Source organism: Mustela nigripes, chromosome 3, assembly GCF_022355385.1.
Source record: "Mustela nigripes isolate SB6536 chromosome 3, MUSNIG.SB6536, whole genome shotgun sequence".
In the NCBI taxonomy this organism is placed as follows: domain Eukaryota; kingdom Metazoa; phylum Chordata; class Mammalia; order Carnivora; family Mustelidae; genus Mustela; species Mustela nigripes.
In genome coordinates, this window is record NC_081559.1 from 94,567,310 (window position 1) to 94,591,912 (window position 24,603).

At 37.7% G+C, this 24,603-nt stretch overlaps 1 protein-coding gene across 2 annotated transcripts in view; it reads left to right on the forward strand.

Annotated features, from left to right (window-relative positions):
- ZRANB3 (zinc finger RANBP2-type containing 3) overlaps positions 1-24,603 on the forward strand; it is a 334,039-nt gene that overhangs the window by 275,951 nt on the left and 33,485 nt on the right. For both annotated transcript variants that reach the window (XM_059394390.1, XM_059394391.1), the window contains 2 exons: positions 2,179-2,358; positions 3,324-3,476. In XM_059394390.1, coding sequence (XP_059250373.1) covers positions 2,179-2,358; positions 3,324-3,476 — 333 coding nt within the window. The remainder of the gene's footprint in view (positions 1-2,178; positions 2,359-3,323; positions 3,477-24,603) is intronic.

The window sequence follows — 24,603 nt, forward strand, 5'->3', positions numbered from 1 at the left end:
CCACAAAGTCCTTAAGGCTTAAGCCTCTCCAGCTTTCTATACCATTCCTAGCAGATACCTCTTATTTAAAAGAGCTGCTCTAGTTCCTCCATCATATCTGTGATCCAGGGCACTGACTGGAGAAAGGCATGCATCATTGCTTCCTTTCATTCACCTGCAGTTAGCACCTTGGTTATAGCTAACTTCAAGGGAAGCTGGGAAAAGTAGCCTTTATTTCGTCTAAAATCGCATTGAAAATCAGGTGTTATGTTACAAAGAAATAAGAACCAAATAGCTATTATGGAAGATAGTGACAGTCTCTGTCACACTATGTAAGGGGGATCCTTCTGGACTTTTTTCCTGCTAACATTCTACAATATTTTTATGTAAATTCCCAAGCCAGGATATTTAACATAGGGAAAAGTGATTGAAAAGATTTTCTGTGCATCCAGCCTAATATATAGTAGATCTGTCGACTCTGGAATCTAAACCAGGGCCAAAGATCTGCTTTTAGCCAGGTAACTGATGTCTATAAAATTGTATATAGAGATAAGCTTCATAAGGATTTGGAAGTTCTAGAACTCACCAGGAGTTCTTACCAAAAGGAGGGTTGTCTCAACACTACACTCATGTTGGATTAAATCTCTACAAGTCTTAAGTTTTATATCAGTTAGAATATTCCAGCCAAAGAGAATTTCATCAAAAAGAGCTTAAAATTAGAAATGGAGTACTCATAGCATGGGAGAAGAAAAGTAGAAGGAAGCCAGGCAGGAGGATTTGGGGGTGGCTTGATAAAAGACCTTCTGAAATTAAGATTATTTAGGACACCCATATTTTATTCAAGGCTGTATTCCTGAGAACCTGGTATAATTCAAAACTCATACACTTGAACACTAGTATGTTCATAGGAATAAAGGAAACTAGAAAGGGCTTTGTTCTTAGGGCATGTGAATCTTCCATTGTAGTTTAGTGGTATGTTAGAGGAGTTTGGGTCTTGCCAGCTTATTTCCCCTTTATTCTTGTATGGTTATATGATACCTCTAAAACACTTAAAGGTGTTCTTCCTTCTTTAAATACTATTTGTTATTTTCTAGCATCATCTCTAATGTTTTGTGGTGTTTTCTGTCCTAAATATCAGCACAGTTTAGCTTGATGGTTGTTGGCTTTCCATGTTTTTATCACTTCTAACTTCTGTTCCAAAGTGATGGGTCTTTAGTGAATTTTTCAGCTTGAGAACTCATGCCTCCATTTCATGAATGCTAATAATAATGTTGTTATATGATATAAAAATATTTTAAGTTAAAGCTATGTAAAAATAACAGCACAGCAGTCACAAAAGTCATTCTCTGATGGAAGTTCCAGGGCATATGAACAGCAGCATGGATTAGATGATGCTTTCAAAGAATAGTAGGTATTTCTTTCAACCACATAACATCACTGACTAATGTGTGACAATAGCTTAAGTATGCTTCACGTTTTACCAGCCTTTCAACTTTAAAATCATGCATTTTTTAAAATACTCTTTAATTCGAGGAGATTTGCATTATTTTTCATATAATGATTATACAAGAAGACCTAGTTAATACTTAATAATGTCACACTATTTCAAACTGATGTAAAATGCAATTGCACAAAAAATCCAATTGTGTCATATATATTGAGATAGAAGCCAGTAAACTTAAGGGTGTTTGAGATGTAACATGAGAAATTTCATAGGAAGAGAACAGTGTGACTGAAGACATGATTTTCCTGTTTTATAGAACAACACTATGAATTAAATGAATAGAGGAAGTCATTGCTCTCTGCCTAGTTGCTATGGATACCATGTGTTAGAAATTATATTCTCATTTATAATGTATTTTATTAGATTTTCCAGTGGTAATGTGAATCCAGTCTTCATCAGAGGATAAAGTGATTTTGTTTATATATATATATCCATCAAACTAACTTTTGAAATATTGAAATACCTTTTAAATGTGTTTTTTGTAGTTCACCTGGACATTTGCAGTAAGCAGTCTTCATTTGCCTTTCATGAATTAAATTTTCTTAATTTGGCTTAAAACGAAAGACTGATTTATTTTTAAGTCCTTTAGCTTTCTCTTGTTCATTTAACATGTTCAGAAAGACTTTATTATATCTGGCTCTCTGTTACATTTTCAGTTTATTTGCATCTCAGTTTCTTCACTTTATTTTTCTTAGGGTTTGACATTTACTGCTGCAACTCATGTTGTATTTGCTGAGTTGTACTGGGACCCTGGACATATAAAACAAGCAGAAGACCGGGCTCACCGAATTGGACAGTGCAGTTCTGTGAATATTCACTACCTTGTTGCAAATGGGACTCTAGACACTCTTATGTGGGGAATGTTGAATCGAAAGGTAAAGCTTGAATTCAAACCAGGTTACCTTTTTTTCCAAAAATTTTTATTACTTTTTTAAAATTAACATATAATATATTATTAGCCCCAGGGGTACAGGTCTATGAATCGTCAGGCTTACACACTCCAGCACTCACCATAGCACATACCCTCCCCAATCTCCAGGTTACCATTTTATTCATTATGTGGAGCCTACGTAAGTTAAGAGGCTGAGTTGTAGTGTTTTCAGGCAAAGGATATTCAAGTACACTAAGATAGTGATGTTGATAGGAACCAAGGTTAGAGAAGTCTTCAGTTGGTAGTACCTTACGTATCCTCTCCATTAAGGGAGAGATGTACACTTACATGTGTTCTTACTGTCTTCCATGGCCTTCATCTACTATTTTAGAGATCAGAGAAGGATGGGCTAGCAAGGAATAATAACAGTGTCAAACCCCAAGTCCTTTTTGTAAGCTAAGAATAAACCCTTACCAGGAAGGATTGAGTTCCTGGCTAATTTTGAGCAGAGGACAGCCTGTACCTGGACCCCAGAAAGGGTAGGAGGCATGTCACTAGTTCTGTCCACTCAACTGTCTCTTCTCCTCCCCAGCCCGGAGAGATATTCATAGAAAAGATTTGACTAATTATTAGAGGATGTTTTTCAAGCACTGAGTATATATGTATTTAAAATGGCCAATTATGTGGGTTTAGTTTCGAAGTTTATAAATATTAGAATAAAGTTTTTATAAGAAAAGCAAATAGTATAACTTCTCTGGTGAGACATTTTCCTCATTAAGTATGGGAATCATCTACTTGGCAATTTGTTTGTAATTTTGAAAAATTTTATTAATGAAGTCCATGATAGGTTGAAACACTAAGTGTCTTTGATGAATTGCTTGTGGTTTAATTGCAAAATCAGGTCACTGCTTAGTAAGTATCAGCTGTGAGAGAACTTTTGTAAAATTCTTATGCTTCTTCACTTTACAGACACAAGTTACAGGGAGCACATTGAATGGTAGGAAGGAGAAACTTCAGGTTGAGGAAGGTGATAAGGAAAAATGGGACTTCCTGCAGTTTGCTGAAGCTTGGACTCCAAATGAAAGCTTTGAAGAGCTCAGGAATGAAGTTTTGTTCACTCACGTAAGATTATATGACAAATTCTTTTCTTTTTTTAAGTTTTAATGTCCTAAAACTATAACTTTATCATATTTTTTATAGCAAATTTTGATTGTGCTATTGAAAGGAGGTTCCATGTAAAACTGGAAAACCTAGAGCCACAAGATGACATTGAAAGGAGGCTGCACCAGTGGCTTGTATCTTCCAACAGTTAATGCCAATGCTCACTGTTATCCTTAGAAAAGCAGGCTCAATAGAATCCAGCCTTCAGAAGAAGACGTAGGTGGCTATTAGATGTACAATCAAGAGAACAGGGGAGAATGTATAAATTTGCCAAAAGTGGAACACAAGCAGGTCACAGACTCTGTAAAGACATTTGTATTACAATGTCCAAAGTATATAAGAATTTATACAATGTAATTAGTAAAATACAAACAAGGCAACAGAAAAATAGACCGAGAATGTGAGCATTAGAGGACACCTGAATAACCAATAAGCATGGGAAGAAACTTTGCACCAAATTAAGGCGAACTATAAAGACACATTTTCCCTTGACAATTACTAAATAATCTGTGGTGTGGTGTTCTGAGATTATGTGGCTGTCCTGTGTCCAAAACCTTTCATCCAATGGTCTTAGCATTCACTGTGATCTTTGTCTAGGTTATTTTGAAATAGTGGTTTTTCTATTTCTATCTTTGCTTCTATATTTATTAGTTGATGTTTTTCTGTAAAGATAAACTTTATTTTTCCTCATTTAAAAAATATATCACTAAGGGGGCGCCTGGGTGGCTCAGTGGGTTAAGCCGCTGCCTTCGGCTCAGGTCATGATCTCGGGATCCTGGGATCGAGTCCCGCATCGGGCTCACTGCTCAGCAGGGAGCCTGCTTCTCTCTCTCTCTCTCTCTCTGCCTGCCTGTCTACTTGTGATCTCTGTCTGTCAAATAAACAAATAAAATCTTTAAAAAATATATATATATATATCACTAAAACTTGGGATAATAGTAACAGAATTGTTACTATTACTGTGTTATAATTCTTTACTTTTATTCTTTGTTTTTCGTAATATCTGGCTTATGGAAGCACCTTTCTTTTCTTTTTTCTTTTTCCTTTTTTCCCTTTTCTTTTCTTTTCTTTTTTTTTTTAATTTTATATTTCTTTTCAGCGTAACAGAATTCATTGTTTTTGCACCACACGCAGTACTCCTTGCAATACGTGCCCTCCTTAATACCCATCATCTGGCTCTCCCAACCTCCCACCCCCCACCCCTTCAAAACCCTCAGGTTGAACCTGAGGTCCATGAGAACCATGGTCTCTCATGGTTCACCTCCCCCTCCAATTTCCCTCAACTCCCTTCTCCTCTCCATCTCCCTATGTCCTCCATGTTATTTGTTATGCTCCACAAATAAGTGAAACCATATGAAAATTGACTTTCTCTGCTTGACTTATTTCACTCAAAATAATCTCTTCATGTTGATACAAAAGTTGGGTATTCGTCCTTTCTGATGGAGGCATAATACTCCATAGTGCATATGGACCACATCTTCCTTATCCATTCGTCTGTTGAAGGGCATCTTGGTTCCTTCCACAGTCTGGCGACCGTGGTCATTGCTGCTACAAACATTGGCCCTTCTTTTCACTACATCTTTATCTTTGGGGTAAATACCCAGTAGTGCAATTGCAGAGTCATAGGGAAGCTCTATTTTTAATTTCTTAAGGAATCTCCACACTGTTCTTCAAAGTGGCTGCACCAACTTGCATTCCCACCAACAGTGTAAAAGGGTTCCCCTTTCTCCACATCCCCTCCAACACATGTTGCTTCCTGTCTTGCTAATTTTGGCCATTCTACTGGTATAAGGTGGTATCTCAGTGTGGTTTTAATTTGAATCTCCCTGATGGCTAATGATGATGAACATTATTTCATGTGTCTGATAGCCATTTGTATGTCTTCATTGGAGAAGTGTCTGTTCATATCTTCTGCCCATTTTTAAAATTTTTTTTAATTTGTTTTTTATTTATTATCAGCATAACAGTATTCATTGTTTTTGTACCACACCCAGTGCTCCATGCAATACGTGCCCTCTCTAATACCCACCCCCTGCTTCCCCCAACCTCCCACCCCCCCACCACTTAAAACCCCTCAGATTGTTTTTTCAGAGTCCATAGTCTCTCATGGTTCACCCCCCCTTCCAATTTCCCCCAACTCCCTTCTCCTCTCTAACTCCTCCATGCTATTTGTTATGCTCCACAAATAAGTGAAACCATATGATAATTGACTCTCTCTGCTTGACTTATTTCACTCAACATAATCTCCTCCAGTCCCATCCATGTTGCTATAAAAGTTGGGTATTCATCCTTTCTGTTGGAGGCATAATACTCCATAGTGTATATGGACCACATCTTCCCTATCCATTCGTCCATTGAAGCGCATCTTGGTTCTTTCCACAGTTTTTCTGCCCATTTTTTGATATGATTATCTATTTTGTGTGTGTTGAGTTTGAGAAGTTCTTTATAGATCCTGGACATCAACCTTTTGTCTGTACTATCATTTTCATTTTCTTTTTATGCAAGTCCCTACATTATTCTGAGTGCTTTCTAGCTTTTCAACAAACAATTTGAGATTGATCTTATATTTTCTTTGCCCCAGTCCTGGAGCTGGACATTTCTTTAACGAGTCCTGATTCATTTAATGGGGGAATGATACTTAGCAATCAGGATTTTTTTTTTTTAATTCCTCGGGATATCATCACTTCTGAGCTATTTTCAGTGTATAGAGCGATTTATACACATATACACATTTTTGCATGGATAGGTTAATATGTATTTGTATGTATATGTGTGCATTTTTAGTTCATATGTTCACTCTAATACTCCAGTTCAAATCCAACACCACCAGGTTCTTTTTCACCTTTGCCATATATCTATGCAGACACAAGTATTTATGTTTCCCTTATCTAATAAGCAAAAACTCTTGTTCCTGACTTCATCATTGTATTTGCTCAGTGGCTCTGTCCTTCCATGCATGCAAAATACTTTTAAAGTAACTACACTAAAAGCATACTTTACACCTACTAGATTGGCAACAATGAAAATACTTGACATGCCAAAAATGTCAGCAACATTTCATATGCCAAACTCTCATATACTGCTAGGTAGGCAGATAAGTTGTCATAACTCCTTTGAAGAGCAATTAGACAATATTTGATAAAGTTGGAAACGCCCTCCAACCAAACTATTCCATTTCTAGTAATATATTTTTACCTGTGGGTATAAGGATACATGTACAAGGATGTTTATTGAATCCGTTTTTGGAATGCCAAAGATTAGAAACAACCAAAATACTCATCAATAGGTGAATGACTACTTAAAATTGTCTTAAGAAGGGAGCCTAGGGGGCTCGGTTGGTTAAGCATCTGCCTTCAGCTCAGGTAATGATTTTGGAGTCCTAGGATCGAGCCTCACATCAGGCTCACTGTCCAGTGAGGAGCCTGCTTCTCCCTCTCCCTCTCCTCTCGGCTCATGCTTGTGCTCTCACTCAAATAAATAAGTAAAATCTTAAAAACTAAAAAAATTTTTTAAATATTCATAAGATACCATTTAGAAGTTAACATGAATGAATTAGATTTATATATTTTAACACAACCAGACTTAGCATAACATTATTTTTAAAATGCACAGTACACAAACATACACACACAAATAATATTAGGTATTTATATATGTATATTTAATCAAACATATAAACCTAGATTAGAAAATCTCGTATACTTGTAATATTGATTTTATCTGGAAGGAGGAGAATGGTTCTGGGGAAGAGTAAAAAATGGAATGGCAACCTCAACAGAAATATTTTATATTAATAAAGTAGGAAGTAAACCTTACAATATTAGTATTTGTAAATCTTGAATGGTGGTATGTCTCTGTATAATACCAAATACTATCAAAGTCCATATATAACTGAATAAGAAATTGTACATTAGAAAAGCTTAGTTATTCAGAATGTCTGGGTTTTTTCCTAATCCTTTTGGTGCAATATGGTCTGAAAGTTAGGAGGAGTTTAAAATTTTTTTTGAATTTAAGTATAGTTGACACACAGTGTTACATGTGTACAAAATACAGTTTTAGGTATACAAAACAGTGATTTGAAAAGTTTATGTATTATGCTATGTTCTCAACAAGTGTAGCTACTAGATGTCCCCAGGCATTTCTATTAAGTATCATTGACTATTCTTTATGCTGTGCCTTTTATTCTTGTGAATTATTCATTCCGTATGGGGAATTTAATTTTAATTTTTTTTTAAAGATTTTATTTATTTATTTGACAGAGAGAGATCACAAGTAGGCAGAGAGGCAGGCAGAGAGAGAGGAGGAAGCAGGCTCCCCGCTGAGCAGAGAGCCCGATGTAGGACTCGATCTCAGGACCCTGAGATGATGACCTGAGCCAAAGGCAGCGGCTTAACCCACTGAGCCACCCAGGCGCCCTACTTTTAATTTTTTAAAGAATTGATCATATATTATAGAAATAAAAGTAAAGTCTGGAAAGTTTAGTTCCATAGGAAGAAACAATTTTTTTTATGTGAAATCTTACTAAATCTTTTTCTGTATCTTATTTAGAGTTAGTCCTTTTTTTTTTTTTTTTTTTTTTTAAGGATACTAGAATGTTTTCTGTCAAATACTGCTTAAAAAAGATAGAGGGATTAGTTCTAAGACTTTTTTCTTTTGTTTAAAAACTACTTTCCTTTTGGTGTTTCTGTGTTTTCGTCTATTGAAAAAATCAATAGGTATTTAAAGTCCTAGATATTTTAAAAATATATAACTAAAATTATAATTTGTAGCTGTTCTCTAAAACTTCCAAACTATTGAATTATATTTAAGGGTTCATTTTTAAGATAGTATTAAGAATTTGAACTATATCTTCCTACAAATATACATGTTTATTGTTTTTAAGTGTAGCTGAAGAAAAACATGTATCTATGTACAAAGTTGTTTTTTTTTTTTAAAAAAAAAAAACACCCAATTACCTTTCTTTCATGAGTCAAGTGTTTTTTCTTTCACACTTTAGTATTACCTTGCACAGATTTTTCAATGCATGTCATTTTTTTAACAGCAAATATTTTTAAAAATTTTTTACTGCGGTAAAGTTGGTGTATAACATTGTTTCAGGTATACAACATAATAGTTCAATTTTTGTATACACCACAAAATGATTTCCACAGTAAGTCTCATTACCCACAGTCACCATACAATTAACCTCCCTTACCCTTTTCAGCCATGCCCCAAGTCCCTTCCCCTCTAATAACCACCCCTGTGTTCTCTGTATCTATGAACTTGGTTTAGTTTAGTTTGATTTGGTTTTTTATACTCCACACATAAGTGAAATTGTATGGTATTTGTCTTTCTTTGTCCAAATTATTTCACTTAGCATAATACCCTCAAGGTCCATTCATGTTGCAAATGGCAAGAGTTCCTTTTTTATAGCTGAATAGTAGCCAGTGAATATATATAGACAATACATTTTCCTTATACATTCATTCATCAGTGACTACTTGGGTTCCTTCCATATCATGGCTATTGTAAATAATGTTGTAATGAATATAGGGATGCATGTATCTTCTCAAATTAGTGTTTTTGTTTCTTTGGATAAATGCCCAGAAGTGGAATAGTTGAATCATATGGTAGTTCTGTTTTTAGTGTTTTTAGTACTCAACATATTCTTTTCCATAGTGGCTCCACCAATTTACATTCCCATCAGCATACACATTGTTCCCTTTTTCCACATCCTCACCAACACTTACTGTTTCTTATCTTTTTGATAATAACCATTTAACTGGTGTGAGATGATATCTCATTGTGATTTTATTTGTATTTCCCTGATAATTAGTGATACTGAACATCTTGTTATGTGCCTCTTGGCCATCTATATGTCTTCTTCTTCTTCTTTTTTTTTTTTTAATTCATTTGTATGAATGAATTAACAGTATAAAGTTATAGTAATCAAGACAGTCATGGTATTGGCATAAAAAGAGACACATGGATCAATGGAATAGAGAGAACAGATAAAAACCCACATATCTACAGTCAACTAATTTATGATGGACAAATTACCTCTAAATTTTCTGCCCATTTTTAAATTATATTCTTTGTTTTCTGCTATTGATTGAGTTCTTTATATATTTTTTCTATTAACCCTTATCAGATATATGATTTACAGATATATTCTCCTATTTAGTAGGTTGCCTTTTTTTTTTTAAGATTATATTTTTATTTATTTGACAAACACAGAGAGGGAACACAAGCAGGAGGAGTGGGAGAGGGGGACGCAGGCATCTCACTGAGCAGGGACCACAAAGCAGGGCTCCATCCCAGGACCCTGGGATCATGACCTGAGTGGAAGGCAGATGCTTAATGACTGAGCCACCCAGATGCCCCTGCCTTTTCATTTTGTTGATGGTTTCCTTCACTGTGTAAAAGCTTTCACTTACTTATTTTTGCTTTTGTTGCCTTTGCTTCACGGTCAGATCCAAAAATTTAACTCCATGACCAATGTCAAGGAGCTTACTGCTTATGTTTTCTTATACTTTTATGGTTTCAGGTCTTATATTCAAGTCTTAATCAATTTCGAGTTATTATTTATGTACAGTATAAGACAGTAATCTAGTTTCATTCTTTCATATGTGATTGTACAGTTTTCCTAATAGCATTTATTGAAGATACTGTTCTCTCCCCACAGTATGGACTTAGCTTCTTTGTCATAAATTAGTTGACTGTAGATATGTGGGTTTTTATCTGTTCTCTCTATTCCATTGATCCATGTGTCTCTTTTTATGCCAATACCATGACTGTCTTGATTACTATAACTTTATACTGTAGTTTGAAATTAGGGTGCCTGTTATCTCCACCCTATTACTTCCACCTTTGTTCTTCTATCTCAAGATTGCTTTAGTTATTTGAGGTCTTTTGTGGTTCCACACAAATTTTAGGATTATTTGTTCTGGTTCCGTGAAAAATGCCAGTGGGATTTGATATGGATGTATTAAACATCTAGACTGTATTTTTATGAGCACAGAATATATTCCAATTTATTTGTGTCTTCTTCAGTTTCTTTCATCGGTATCTTATTAGTTTTCAGCATACAGGCCTTTTCCTGTCTATGGATAAATTAATTCATGGGTATTTTATTCTTTTGATGCAATTGTAAATAGGATTTCTTTTCTTATTTTCTCTTTTTGATAGTTCATTAGTAATGGACAGAAATGTAATGTTTATGTATATTAATTTCATATTCTCCTACTTCACTGAATTCACTTATTAGTTCTAACCATTTTTTGATAGAGTCTAGGGGTTTTACATGTGTAAAATCATGTCATCTACAAATAGTGACAATTTTACTTCTTCCTTTGTGACTTAAATGACTTATTTCTTTTTTTGTCTGATGGCTGCAGCTGGGAATTATAATTCTATGTTGACTAAAAGCAGTGAGAGTGGGCATTCTTGTCTTTTCCCTACTCTGAAGAGGAAGAACTTTTTCAACTTTTCCACATTGAGTATGATGCTCATTGTGGGTTTGTCATATATGGCCTTTATTATACTGAGGTATTTTCCCTTTGTTGAAAGATTCTATCAAAAATGAATATTAGATTTTATTAATGTAGCATAATTATTAATTTGTGGATATTGAACCATTCCTGCATCCCTGGAATAATTCCCACTTGATCATCATGTATCTTCCTTTTTATTTATTATTGAATTCTTTTTGCTAATATCTTAATGAGGATTTTTGCATCTATGTCCTTTGGGGCTATTAGCCTGTTGTTTTCTTTTTCTGTGGTATACTTGTCTAGTTTTAGTATCAGGGTAATGCTGGCCACTTAAAATGAATTTAGGAGCATTTTCTTCTCTTTAGTTTTTGGAAGAGTTTGACAAGTATGTTTTTAAATCTTCTTGAATGTTTGGTAGAATTTACCAGTGAAGCCATCTCTTCCTAGACTTTCGTTTGTTGGGAATTTTGTAATTTCTGATTCAGTCACTGCGTTATTAGTCATCTGTCTACTCACATTTTCTGTTTCTTCATGGCTCACTCTTAGAAGATTATGTGTTTCTAGGAATTTATCTACTTCTTATAGGTTGTACAAGTTGTTGGCCTATAATTATTCATTATAGTCTCATATGATCATTTGTATTTCTCTGGTAACAGTTGTGGCTCCTCCTCTTTCATTTTTTATTTCATTAAGCCCTCTCTTTTCTTGAGTCTAGCTAGAGGTTTGTCCTTTTTTTTTAATGATTTTATTTATTTGATTGAGAGAGAGAGCATGCAAGTGGCATGAGGGGCAGAGGGAGAAGCAGGCTCCCCAGAGACCAAGGAACCCAATGCAGGGCTCAATTTCAAGCTGAGCAGAAACCAGACCCTGACAGCTGATTTTTTTAAGTTTGCAAATATATTCGGTCCTATGGGATGGTACTCATAACCCCTGAGTACTCATAACCCCAGGTGTGCCCTGGTGGCATTTGCACATGAAGGCTCCAGACAAGTAGATAAGCTCCTTGCTGGGGGTTACTAGCAAGTAGTAGTGAGGCCAGGGAAGAGTAGAGCTGGTGTCTCTCAGCCTACATTCCCAGAGAATTCCTCTGTTGCCTCTAGTTGTGTGGTAAATCTGTAGTCTGTTCCTCAGGCTGACCCTCTAGGGCATGTAACAAAGCCTTTTTCATAGGAAGACTGGGCTTGGCTTCAGTGTGCTTTTTGAGCTATGCCCTGGTGTTAATCATCTGCCAAGAACTGTCTCTCTGATTGTTTTAGTCTCTTGGGGCCCAGCAATACAGGCCACCCTGGCCACCAAAGCCAGCTGTCATAGGGGTTTCCCCTATGTTGACTATACCTGCCTGCCAGCTTCAGCAGAGCTGTGGGAATCTTGTTAGCCATAGCGGGCAACAGGAGAACACATCGGCTGGACTAGCCCACTGGTTACAGTAGCAGAGCAGGAATATTCAGGGCCAGGGCAAGCCCACTGGCTTCAGGAAACTGCAGGGGACCCCAGGGCCAGGGCAGGCCTGCCAGCCTCTGCATGACCATGAGAGAACATTGGGGCAGGGCAAGCTCACTGGTGCTAACAAGGGTGGGGGAGTACCAAAGAGGTGCCTGCCAGCATGGCAAGGTGGAGACAGCACTCAAAAATGACACTCACCAGTACCTCCTTCCCCAGCAGATGCTTGTCAATAGCAGATGCTTAAAGAATGGCTAACGAATCTCCTTTGCATAATCTTGGCACACTTTGCAAACTTCTGCTTTTGCCCTGGGTCCCAAGATGAGTGAATCTGAAGACTTTTAATCACCTATTGCCTTTTGGGTCTGGATGTAAGCCCGTTGATTTTTAGAGCAAAACTTTTTGAGGTTTATCTTTACAGTGTAAATCCCAAGGGTTGGGGTGTCTGATATGGGACACAAGCTTTGCTCCCCTGGGAGAAGTGCTAACCTGCTGATATCCCTCCCTCTGGCCAAGGTAGGGTTTTTGGCAAAACCATGTCTCTGCCTCTCCTACCCATCTCAATGTAGCCTTCATATCCTTTGTTGTAGATAACCTCTTAGTTTTCTAGTCTTTTTGAGAGGAAATGAATCTATACGTAGCTACGTATTTGTATACTTGGGAAGAGGTAAGTTCGGGATCTTTCTACTCTACCCTCTTGAACCACTCTGGCCTCACTACATGTCTCTGTGCATGCATGGTTTTCTGCAAATTGGATTTCTGTAATGTAGAGACCATTTGTTTTGATTCGGTTTTGCTTTGTTTATATTTGGTTGGATCCCGGCCAGGATGTAAAATGTGTTTTAAATGAGTTTAGGTGTCCATGCTACTTACCACTTTGTCTTTATACCCTCCAGCTTCATGCATTTTAAGAAATACTCCATTTGTTGAAAGGTCCTAAGATACTTAGTCTGATGAACATATTTTTCTTATGAATTTTGCCAAAATTTTAGCATTTCCTATGGGACTATTTCTATTTATACTTTCTTTCTATAATTTCTTTCTGATCCTTTTTTAAAGCTTTTTAAAAATAAAATTTCTTACATTTAACATTTTTTTTAATATTTCCAATTTTCTCAATTAATCTTTGCCAAATTTGCCCATTGTCATCAAAAGCTTATTTATCTGAAAAGTTTATAAGAGTTCTCATTGGATGGTTTTTAACAGTTTGTGAATATTTCTGGAGTGTTAGCATTTTTAGAGATGTTCATTTTCTACCTGTCCCAGTACCCTGTGGCTGTAGCTGGAGGTTTGAGCTGCATATGGAAAAGGGACCTTCCATTACAGGGAGAAACAAAGTTGTATGTTAGCACGTAACTCAGCCTGGCCCATCAGCCCTGGTGAATGGGAGACTGAGAGTCTCAAAGAGAAGGAGACCAAGGAGCAGAGAATGAGTTTGAAGGGCAAGGAAAGGATAAACTCAGGGCCGGGAGAGAGTCAGGAGGCCCAACTCCCAAGCTCCCCAATCTTCTTAACCTGGCAAATCTGTCATGTTCAAAATGTTGTGAACTCTAGAAATGAGTTTTAGAAAACCAATAAATTTGGTCATTTTGGCAAGTTGGTCTTCAGGGAATTGGGCTTCAGGTCATTTGTCTTTTAGCATATGGATTTTTGGAAAATTGATTTTCTGTGAATTGAACGAGAACCTAATATTAATATGATTATGTGTTTGGGGGACAAAAAGCCTTGTGATTGCGAAGAAGAGGCGGGCAAGAATGAGAGCAATGTTTCTGGACAAAGTTTTTATCTTAGTTTTGGTATCTCTTTCCATCTCTCTCACCTGGTATTCATTGCCTTTCAGAATGGCATTATCCATATCTCCTTCTTCTCTTAATCAGAATTCTCTTTCTGTCATATAATTCAGCTAACTATTGGGATTTTTAAAAAATGGTAGCAGGGCTGATACTGTACCAGTATATATGGGTGTAAGTGTCCCGGTTGTTTGCAATATTCAGGATTTTGGTAATGTTTGGTAAATAGCCACTTCTTCCATCACTTCATTGTACTCCCTCACCTCCACAAGGACATCTGTCCATGCGTGTGATCTGGCGTAGCATGGGGGCCTCTGGACTCTGCCTCAGTGCAACACTGGTTAATGCTTCTGCTATAGCTGTTGGGAAATAGTTGACTAATACCTGCGTGGAATTAATCCCCACAACTGAATGAGTAACATTTCTTTACCCATCCTAAATACATTTACATTTTTTAAAGAAATTATTAATCGAAACGTAACTCAAATTGAAGTCCAACTCAGTGAAAACATCCCATGAGGGATGAGGAAATCGATGAGGAAAGACGGCTCTGTACAGCCAAATTAACTGTCCCTTAAGTAACCAGTACTGCCTGAGAGTCTGTCACCAGCGTCACTGCCTCAAATGCAGTCCTGTTTCTCAGGCTTCTTCCTTTTTTTCCTACCTCTCATATACATGACATCTAAGTACTGTTTTGGTTTTGAGGTGTTTTGATTTTCCTACAGTGGCTTATGTTGAGTGATAAGGTTGGTCATTTATAGGTGAAAGGAGAGAAAGATATGGAGTTTATTATTCTGTATTGTCATTTCCAAGTGATTAAAGGCTGTTTCTGAATAAAATACACTCAATAGAGTAGTCTAATAGGAAGCCTTCCCACTCTCTCTGATACTCATTTATACTCCATCATCTGAGGGATATCCCTTTCTTGAGCAATACCTATGGGAATTGGGCCCTTCCCTTAACTTCTACGGAGGCTTTTCTCTCTTTCGGCCTTTAATGGATGAACAGTAACATCATTACCCAGCCATTTGAGTCGCTAGGTCACTGGATGACATTTGAGGTCCCTTTCATCTATTATATATACACTATAAAGTATCCAAGGAGAAACTTAGTGCATCAGTGATCCATAATGATCAGTGAGCAAAAGAAGGAACTCTAATTTGGTATGGTAACAAGTCCAACTCCTGCCTAGGGCAGGTCTTTCTGTTTGGTTTCTCTTCTTCAAGTCCATTTTGTTACTTCAGACAGTAGTTCTCTTTCCATTTTGGAACAGATCTCCAGATCCCAACTCAGTCTCTGATTTTGAGATCTGTTTTACCTTACCTGTTGTTTTCATTTTGTGGGCGCATAGTTCAATATCTCACAGTTTTACTCTCCTCATTAGATTCTAACTGGTTGCCTACCTTTCTTACCCTGCCTTCGTACTTGCATCTTTGACCTGGCTCATACCACTGCTTTTCTCTAGCATAACCATCCCATCCTCAAGTCTCCTGGTCTGCTGTCCTCAAAGCCTCAAACATCCTTTACCCAAAGCAGGTTTGTATTTTTATTTTTTAATTTGTATTTTAAACACTCACACTTGTATTAAAAATGTGTAGGATGGTTGCTGGTCTGCTGCAAAAAATATTGTGTATAGTTGGGAAGGAAAGCTGTTTAGTACAACTATGAAATTTTAAAATATGCCTTCAAAATTTAAAAACAAACCTTGCATTTTTTATTAAATACCAACATTGTATGAAATGTTTGTCTTGTGGGCTAAGGAGGGCAATAAGAAATTATCTCATGCAAATGAAAAATAGCCTTCTTTTCCACATAGTGTCTAGTTGGTAAAAATGGTAATAAGAAAAGAAAGTTGACCATAGGAGCTGTGGCATTCATAAAGTCTAAATTTTTCTTACCCCAAATCTTTTGTTTTTGAATATGTGAATATACTGCTTTCTTGACGCTAACACATCTCAAATTAGAATATTTATATATCTGTATTTTAGAATTCAAACCACTCTGTAAACATTATAAGAGGATAACCTCATTGTTATGCACAGAGACATATAAATTTCGCTGTCATGGCTTATATCACATAGTACTATTATTAGGCATTTGTCTTTATTTGTCTTCATCACTTCACTTCACTCAGTAATAATAATTCACTCAGTAGTAATAATCAACATATATTGAGCGGCTATTCCATGCAGCCACTGTGCTAAACCCTTAAAACACATAATTTTATTTAACCTTCATAGCTACCAAGAGGCAGATGCTATAGCCATGCCCCACTAAAGCTCAGAAAGGTTAAATGATCTGCCTAAGTTTATGCGGCCAATAAGCTGGGCCTTTTTTCCCCCCACAGTCTGCCTTCATGACCTTGCCAGACTAAACCAGATGCATGAGAGTTAGCACAGTGAGGAACCTTACTTATTTGTGGAATGAATAGAATTTGATTTAGTTAGTGTTTATGTGATGTGTATTATGTAGAGGGTGTTTAAAGATCATTCATTGGGGTTCCTGGGTGGCTCAGTGGGTTAAGCCTCTGCCTTTGGCTCAGGTCATGATCTCAGGGTCCTGGGATTGATCCCCGCATCAGGCTCTCTGCTCAGCGGGGAGCCTGCTTCCCCTACCTCCCCGTGCCTGCTGCTCTGCCTACTTGTGATCTCTCTCTCTTTGTCAAATAAATAAAATCTTAAAAAAGAAAAATAAAGATCATTTATTATATAAACATTTATTAAAGTTATATTAAAACCACAGTTAGATTCCACTTCACACCTACTAAGATGTCTAAAAGTAAAAAGATGGACAACATGTATTGGCAAAGATACAGCAAAATTGGAAACACTCATACATTGCTAGTAGGCATATAAAATGGTACAGCCATTTTGAAAAACAGTCTGGCGGTTCCTTACAATGTTAAACATAGAATTACCATATGATCCTGCAGATTCAGTTTCAAGGGAATTCAAAATATATGTCCACATAAAAACTTGTGCATGAATGTCACAGTCCAAACATCCATCAGTTGATGAATGGATAAACCAGATGTATATTCACACAACAAAATATTATTTAGCCATAAAAAGGAATGAAGTTCTGATACATGTTACAACATAGAGGAATCCTGAAATCCTTATGCTAAGTTAAAGAAGCCAGACACAAAAGGCCACATATTGTCTGGTTCCATTTATAAGAATTAGCTAAAATGGGCAAATCCATAAAGAAATAAAGTAGAATTGTGGCTGTAAGAGGCTGGGAGGAGGGAGAGATAGGGAGTGACTGCTTAATTGGTATGGGATTTCTTTATAATTAAATAGTGGTGATGGGTGCATAATTCTGAATACACTAGAAGTCACTGAGTCAGACACTTTAAAAGAGTGAATTTTATGGTACATAAACAGATTATATCTCAATAAAGCAACTAATTTTAAAAGACTATGTGCTAGGTGCCAAGATAAAGAAAACAGCTAACATTCCTTTGGAACTTACTCTTTAAGTGGGAGAGACGACTATAATTAAATCATTTTAATGAGATAGAATGCATGTCAGAATAGAGATATGTAAACCAAGTTGTCAGATCACAGAACAGAATTAATAAACTACATGTTTCCCTTTGGAAACACCTGAGCTGGATTATGAAGGATGAGTTCAGAAGGAGTGGGTCCTAGTTCAGCCAGCCCTCAGGAACACTAAAAGCATTTCTCAAAGCACAGTGAGCGCAGTTATCACTTGTTCTGAAGATGGGAATTGCGCGTGAATGTATGAGCATAGGGCACATAAGACGCAGTTCAAATGGGAAGAATCCCTAAACTTTGGCCCTGATCAGATGGAGAGGAGGCCACATGGGTAATGCCAAGAAGTTGGGTATATCCTGAAAATAATGTAGTATCATCAGAGGCTTTTAAGCAGATGAATGACATGAGCAGATTTCTGTTTTCAAAAGATGATCCTAGTAGCAGTGTGGGAAATGAATCGGAGGGAGAAGGGGCAGAGGTCCTTGGAGGCAGTGGTATTTGGGGAAGGGATTATGTCTGCCGTCCCTCCCATCTCATTTTAAACTATGGTAAAGAGATACTCTGTCTCTACTCAGTCTCAGGGCTTTCTCCCCTTATCCCTGAGGGATGATTTTTCAGAGCTGAGCACTTGGCTGAGCCACAGCTGAGGGCTGATGTGTTACTGAGCTCCCCAGAGGCATATCTGTCCTGCACTTGTGTCTCCCTGGCAGGCCCTACAGTCAGCATTTGGGCTGAGAAGTAGGAAGTCCTATTATGGCCTTGGGTTTTAGCTGGTTTTTGAAATACACCTTTTACCAAAATTTTACTTGTAATATTTGACATGTACAGGTCTATTAGTAAAGTCAGTTTGTTTTTATTCTTAGGGCTATTACTATATAGAAAGCTGCTTTGTCAAGGGATTCCCAGATGGAATTTGGGGCACTTAACGCCACCCTGAGCTCCTGACAGTGGTAGTGGTAATAGGAACAGAAAAATTCCAGACATTGCAGAGGTAGTATCAACATAGTAGGGCCTGGGAGGAATTCTGTCTAATAGTGGCCTGTGCAGGAGGAGGAGAGGGGAGATGCCATAACCAGAGGCATGTGAGTAGGTGACATTCCAGTCACATTCTTCCAAGTCACATTCTAGTCACATTCTAGAGCTTTCCTATGCATTCTTATTGACCTTATTAGAAGAGATGGCTCTTCCCAAAGACGTTTATTTGCTTCACTACTTTTGATGTCATCTTTATTTTTTTTTTAAGATTGTACTTATTTGTCAGAAAGAGCCAGCGAGCACAGGCAGGGGGAAAGGTAGGCAGAGGGAGAAGCGAGCTCCCTGCTGGGCAGGGAGCTTGATGCAGAGCTTGATCCCAGGACCCTGGGATCATGACCTGAGACGAAGGCAGACATCTAACTGACCGAGCCACCCAGGCATCCCTGATGTCATCTTTAAAAATAAATAATAGCTTTTCTTTTTACTGCTGTGTTTTTTAAAAACCAGTATTGCTTTGTATTGTGTGCTTTGTTTTCTTTATGGCCACGGAGGAAAACATATTGTTCCTAAGAGAGGATCACTGTCAAAATTTTATTTAACTACATGAGAGTCTGAAAAAGTCCCCTTTTAGGAAAACCGAAATTCATTTTACTTAGATGGTTAAGATGGTACTTTAGTAATTTTGTATCCTCTGGCTTGTTTACAAATGTTAGTGAAAGCTCTTTAGTTCCAGTTCTGGGCATCATTCATCTGCCATTCACCCATTTGTATCACAGCGGTTTTGTTCACTCTTTTAAGAACTGGAGACAGATGACATGAGACAGTAATGATTCCTACCAGAGCTGCCCTTTGATCAAAGTCTATGAGACCCGACATCGGTGCTTTTGGTGGTTGGTGTGCTTTGAAGTGCTTTCTTGTTTTTCATGAGTTTTACGAGATTTCCTTTTCCTCTCCTTCAGTTCTAATAACTGACTTTTAATCCTGTCATCATGACCAAGAAATTTGTCTCTAAAGAACAGTAATTTACCATGGTGCAAAATAGCAACTATATTAGGTCCCTGAACCTTACAGATAAAAACACACGTTTTGCCACCTTAAGCATTTTGTAGTTTTTATTTCCTGCACTTCTCACTGAAAGCAGTATTTTTTCTTTTGTTTTTCAAAAGCAATATTGAACAAAAGTCAGGAACACAATAACTGAGTGTCAGCTAAATAACTGAAGAAAGGAGTATCTTCTATTTTCCACATCTTATGACATGAGCATGTTGACTTAACTATATTTTTCCCAAAGCCTTGTGATAAAAATTACTATAAGCTTAGATCATTCCTCCTACTTACCAACACCTACATTTAAGTTCTTTATTTATCACATATTAAAGGGGTCACTTAATATAGTTCTTTCTTTACAAGGATAGTCAGGATGAGTTAGGATCTTTGTCAATAATTTGCTAGTAAATCTCTTCTAAATGCAAAAATGTAGCCATGAAAGAATAAAAAAAACCTTTTTAGCTTAATTGTGCTATTTAAGGAACAAAGCTTTCCTAGGCCATAAAAAATATTTTGTCTTCCTGTGTTCCTGCTTATCTTTACCTCTGAGAAATGCCGATAACATTAATAAGGTCAGTAATTTTCCTAATACAGACCTGCCAGAACAGGATGGGTACTGAGTATTTATCAGTGTGGCTATTGTAACCTGAGGATTCTGGTCCATTCTGGTAAGACCAATAAAGCTTGCTCCTATAGGGGGTCTTGTTACTAATAAACCTAATCTTTTTAGAAAATGTTTTTTTAGGAAGCATTTTGTTTAGTTATTTCTTACTGCCTTTCTTGGGTGCTTTAATCAGTAGGCCCACATTTACTTTATAAAAGATTAATTTAAAAAGGACAAAACAAAAGTAATTAGAAGCATCTTACAGATATAGAAGTTTTACATTCACTTTTAGTGTCTGTGTCTTGTTAAAGATCACTTCCTTCTTTCATTAATCAGACATAGCCCAAGAACCTGCTGGGTCTCCATGAGGAGCTGATGGTCATATGTCCCTGTCTCAAAACATCAAGGATAGTGTGTAGTTTCCAGCTGACCAGCGTGACGGTAGAGCAGTGAGTCCTGTCAGCACAGCCTTCTCTGCTCTAACTTGCCCCCCTCACACCTCCTGCGCTCGCCTCTGCTCACTCACCTCCTCAGTAGCTTTCTTCGCTCCAGCCAGCCAGGCACTCCCATGTCATTTCAGTTACCATGGTGGACAGAGGAGCTGAGTGAGCCTGTTTTGTGCCTGCACAGAAGTTACTTTGTTTTGGTATTACTCCATTTTTTGAAAAATTACTATTTGAGAACAGCTAGAGGGATTCTCCTTAAGTGTTTAGGGAATTTCTTTCTTTGTTTTTTTTTTTTTTTTTTTTTTTTAAGATTTTATTCATTCATTTGACAGAGAGAGATCACAAGCAGACAGAGAGGCAGGCAGAGAGAGAGAGGGAAGCAGGCTCCCCGCCGAGCAGAGAGCCTGATGCGGGACTCGATCCCAGGACCCTGAGATCATGACCTGACCCAAAGGCAGTGGCCTAACCCACTGAGCCACCCATGCGCCCGGAATTTCTTTCTTTCTTATCTCCTTAAAGAGTTCGTTCACCGCCCCTATGTATGCTCACATAGGAACTTTCTCAACCTGTCTTACAGGCAGTGAAGGAAAGAAACGGAGCTCCTCAGACCACAGGCTCACAGTCAGCGAATTTATTTTAGTCCAGTGGCTCTTAACCTTTGTTGGTCCTGAATCCCTCTGAGACCATGGAGAAGGTAAAGCTCTCCAAAAATGTACATATGATACAGACAATATTTTATAGACCATCTCAGAAGTTTCTCGGGCCCACAGTTAATCAGGCCATTCTAGGTCTTGTGAGAGGCCCACGGTTCCTACGTTAAGAACACCTGCAGTTTAGTAAACCTGCAGCCCTTCTCTGTTCCAGCCAACACGTGTGATTATCGTGAGGTTGTGTCAGAGAGATTTTCCCACCTGTGTTTATCGCTCCTAGCTGCCAAGTAGCAAAGAAACCGCATCAACCACCCTCCTGCCTGATTGCTCAGAGGCTACACTCAGAAAACATAACTGTTAACATAGATAAGGCTTGTAACTGATTACCCCAGAGGAAGCCTTCATTTCTGTTGGGCCTTACGGCTTCTGGCAGCTTCGTGGCCGCAGTGCTAAGTTCACTACCTATAGCCACATTCACCATTGTCCATGTAGCCGTCATAACATTAACTAAAGTCATTGCTACTAATTAATCTTGCCCTCTCCTTTTTCTAAAATTATACTCTAAGTGGATCCTTTGGTTCCCAAAATTATATAAAATGATTCCCTTTACACCCACATACTCCTTTTCTGGGTTTTACGCACTCAAGTCTCAATTTATTATAACTCAAGAAGCTGAGGTTTCAAAATAACACCTATACTGCTTACTCCCGAGTAGAAGTTAGCCCTCATAGCGGCAGAGGTAGCCATCAGTTTCTGATTACTGTCAATCACTGCTAACCTTTCTGTGACTTGCCTCTGGCACAAAACGAGAATTTCTCACATGTTAATTTCTAAAATTAGTCATTACTTAAATAGTGAAAGATGTTCTTTTAAAAACAGCTTAATTAAATATCTTAATTAAAGAGATCAACTGTAAAAGCTGATACTTTAAGGCCCTGAGAATTCTTTTTTTTTTTTTTTTAAGACTTCTTAGGTTTTTGTTTTGTGTTGGGAGGGCTGCTTTTTTACAAACAAATCTAAAAGTATTTTGTTTTGGTTTTTTTGGTGGGAAGATGGAGAGATTAAAAAGTTTTTACAGAAATAAATTCCTTGCCAGTAGAATGGGATAGAAGAGTCTGATACTATCTAAACATTATTTCATGTAAGTGACAGTGGCCTGTTATTATACATTTTATTCATTTTATTTTTTGTGTTTTCTGTTTCCTATTTTTTATATTTTATTTATTTATTTAAATGTTTTATTTGCTCTTTTTAAATGGTGCCTGGCTGGCCTAGTCAGTGGAGCGGGCAACCCTTGATCGCAGGTTTGGGGGTTCCAGCCCCATGTCAGGTGTAGAGATTGCTTAGAAATAAAATCTTTAAAAAAATGTATTTCAAGATATGTCCAGGAAGAGAGCCAGTTGAGAGAGGGGGTAAGGCAATAAATTGAAAAGAATCATACTAAGTCAAAGCCTCCTTAATTAATGATAGAATCCTTAGCACCCTTCTCCTAAACAGCTCCTGGTTTACTGGTAGCCAGCACTGTACCCTTCAGGCAGGAAATTGAAGGACTCCTTTTTGGGGAACCAGACTGGACCACGAGAAGACTATGGAGACTGACAGGGCTCCCCTGACAGTCACTGGTGATCTCAGTGAAGTCCCCCACATGAAACTTGCCATCACATTTTATTCTTAATGCTTATTAAGTCTCATTCTTAAATATGAATGGACAGTAAAGGCCTCCAGGCCTGGGGGAAAGCTTTTCACTTGAAAAGCAGAGACCAGGGACGCCTGGGTGGCTCAGTTGGTTGGACAACTGCCTTCGGCTCAGGTCATGATCTCGGAGTCCCGGGATCGAGTCCCGCATCGGGCTCCCATCTCCATGGGGAGTCTGCTTCTCTCTCTGCCCTTCTCCTCACTCATGCTCTCTCTCCCTGTCTCTCTCTCAAATAAATAAATAAAATCTAAAAAAAAGAAAAGCAGAGACCAAAACAATCCTGTAAGCCAAGAAAGAGATCAGAAAAAGCAGAGACAATCGAACAAACTGAAGAAGACTTTAAAAGGAAACCCGAAAACTATTACTAATGTCCATAGAGAAGTGAAAGAAAATACTGTGCCCATGAAACCAAAACAAGGAGAGGTAATTAGACAAGTGAAAGCTCTTAGGAATTGAACCTGTCATGTCAGAAAATAGTAATTCAACAAGGCTGGGAAAGAAGGTAATGAGGCACTCACAAAGAAAGAAGGACAAATAGCAATCAGAAAGTGTGAGAAAAGTTGAAGAAAATCAAATGATTAATCCAGAAGCTTTTGTCTAATAGGAATTCCACAAAGAGAAGACAGAGAAAATAGAGGTAGAAAAAATAATATAAGAAAATTTCCTAGAACTGATGGACATGGGTTTTTCTGTTTTAAAGTGCCCACCGAGGGGTGCCTGGGTGGCTCAGTGGGTTAAAGCCTCTGCCATCGGCTCAGGTCATGATCCCAGGGTCCTGGGATCGAGCCCCACATCGGGCTCTCTGCTCAGCAGGGAGCCTGCTTCCTCCTCTCTCTCTGCCTGCCTCTCTGCCTACCTGTGATCTCTGTCTGTCAAATAAATAAATAAAATCTTAAAAATAAATAAATAAATAAGTAAATAAATAAATAAAGTGCCCACCGAACACCTAATAAATGAGTGGAAAACCAAAACACATGCACACACTCACTAAAGCTACCACTCTCCTGATTTTTCTCCCTTTCTTACTGCTGTTTTTGTGTATCTTTCCTTAGTATCGCTTCCTCATTACACCCTTAATGCTGTTTCTGTGCTTTCTGTCTTTGACTTTGTCCCTTTCTCACTACCTTCTCCCATTATGTATCATGACATCAAGTCTGATATCTTTAACCACGTCTCTATGTTAGTGGTTCCCAGATGTGTGAATCTAGTTGTTTCTTTCTCTTGAACTCCAGACCTGCTTCCTGGACTCTCTACCCTGGTACCCAATAGTCCTCACAAGGATGTAAAAGTGAGCTTATTTCCTTACCTATTCTCTTTTTGTCTTTTCATGAGCCCAGTATTTTCCCGTATTCCCTATCACAGGAAAATATCATTTCTACAGTGTTGCAAGTCAGAAATATAGGAGTTTAAGTAATCACCCTGAGCCCCTCCATTTTCCTCCCCTCTTGTAGTCAATCAGTATGTCCTT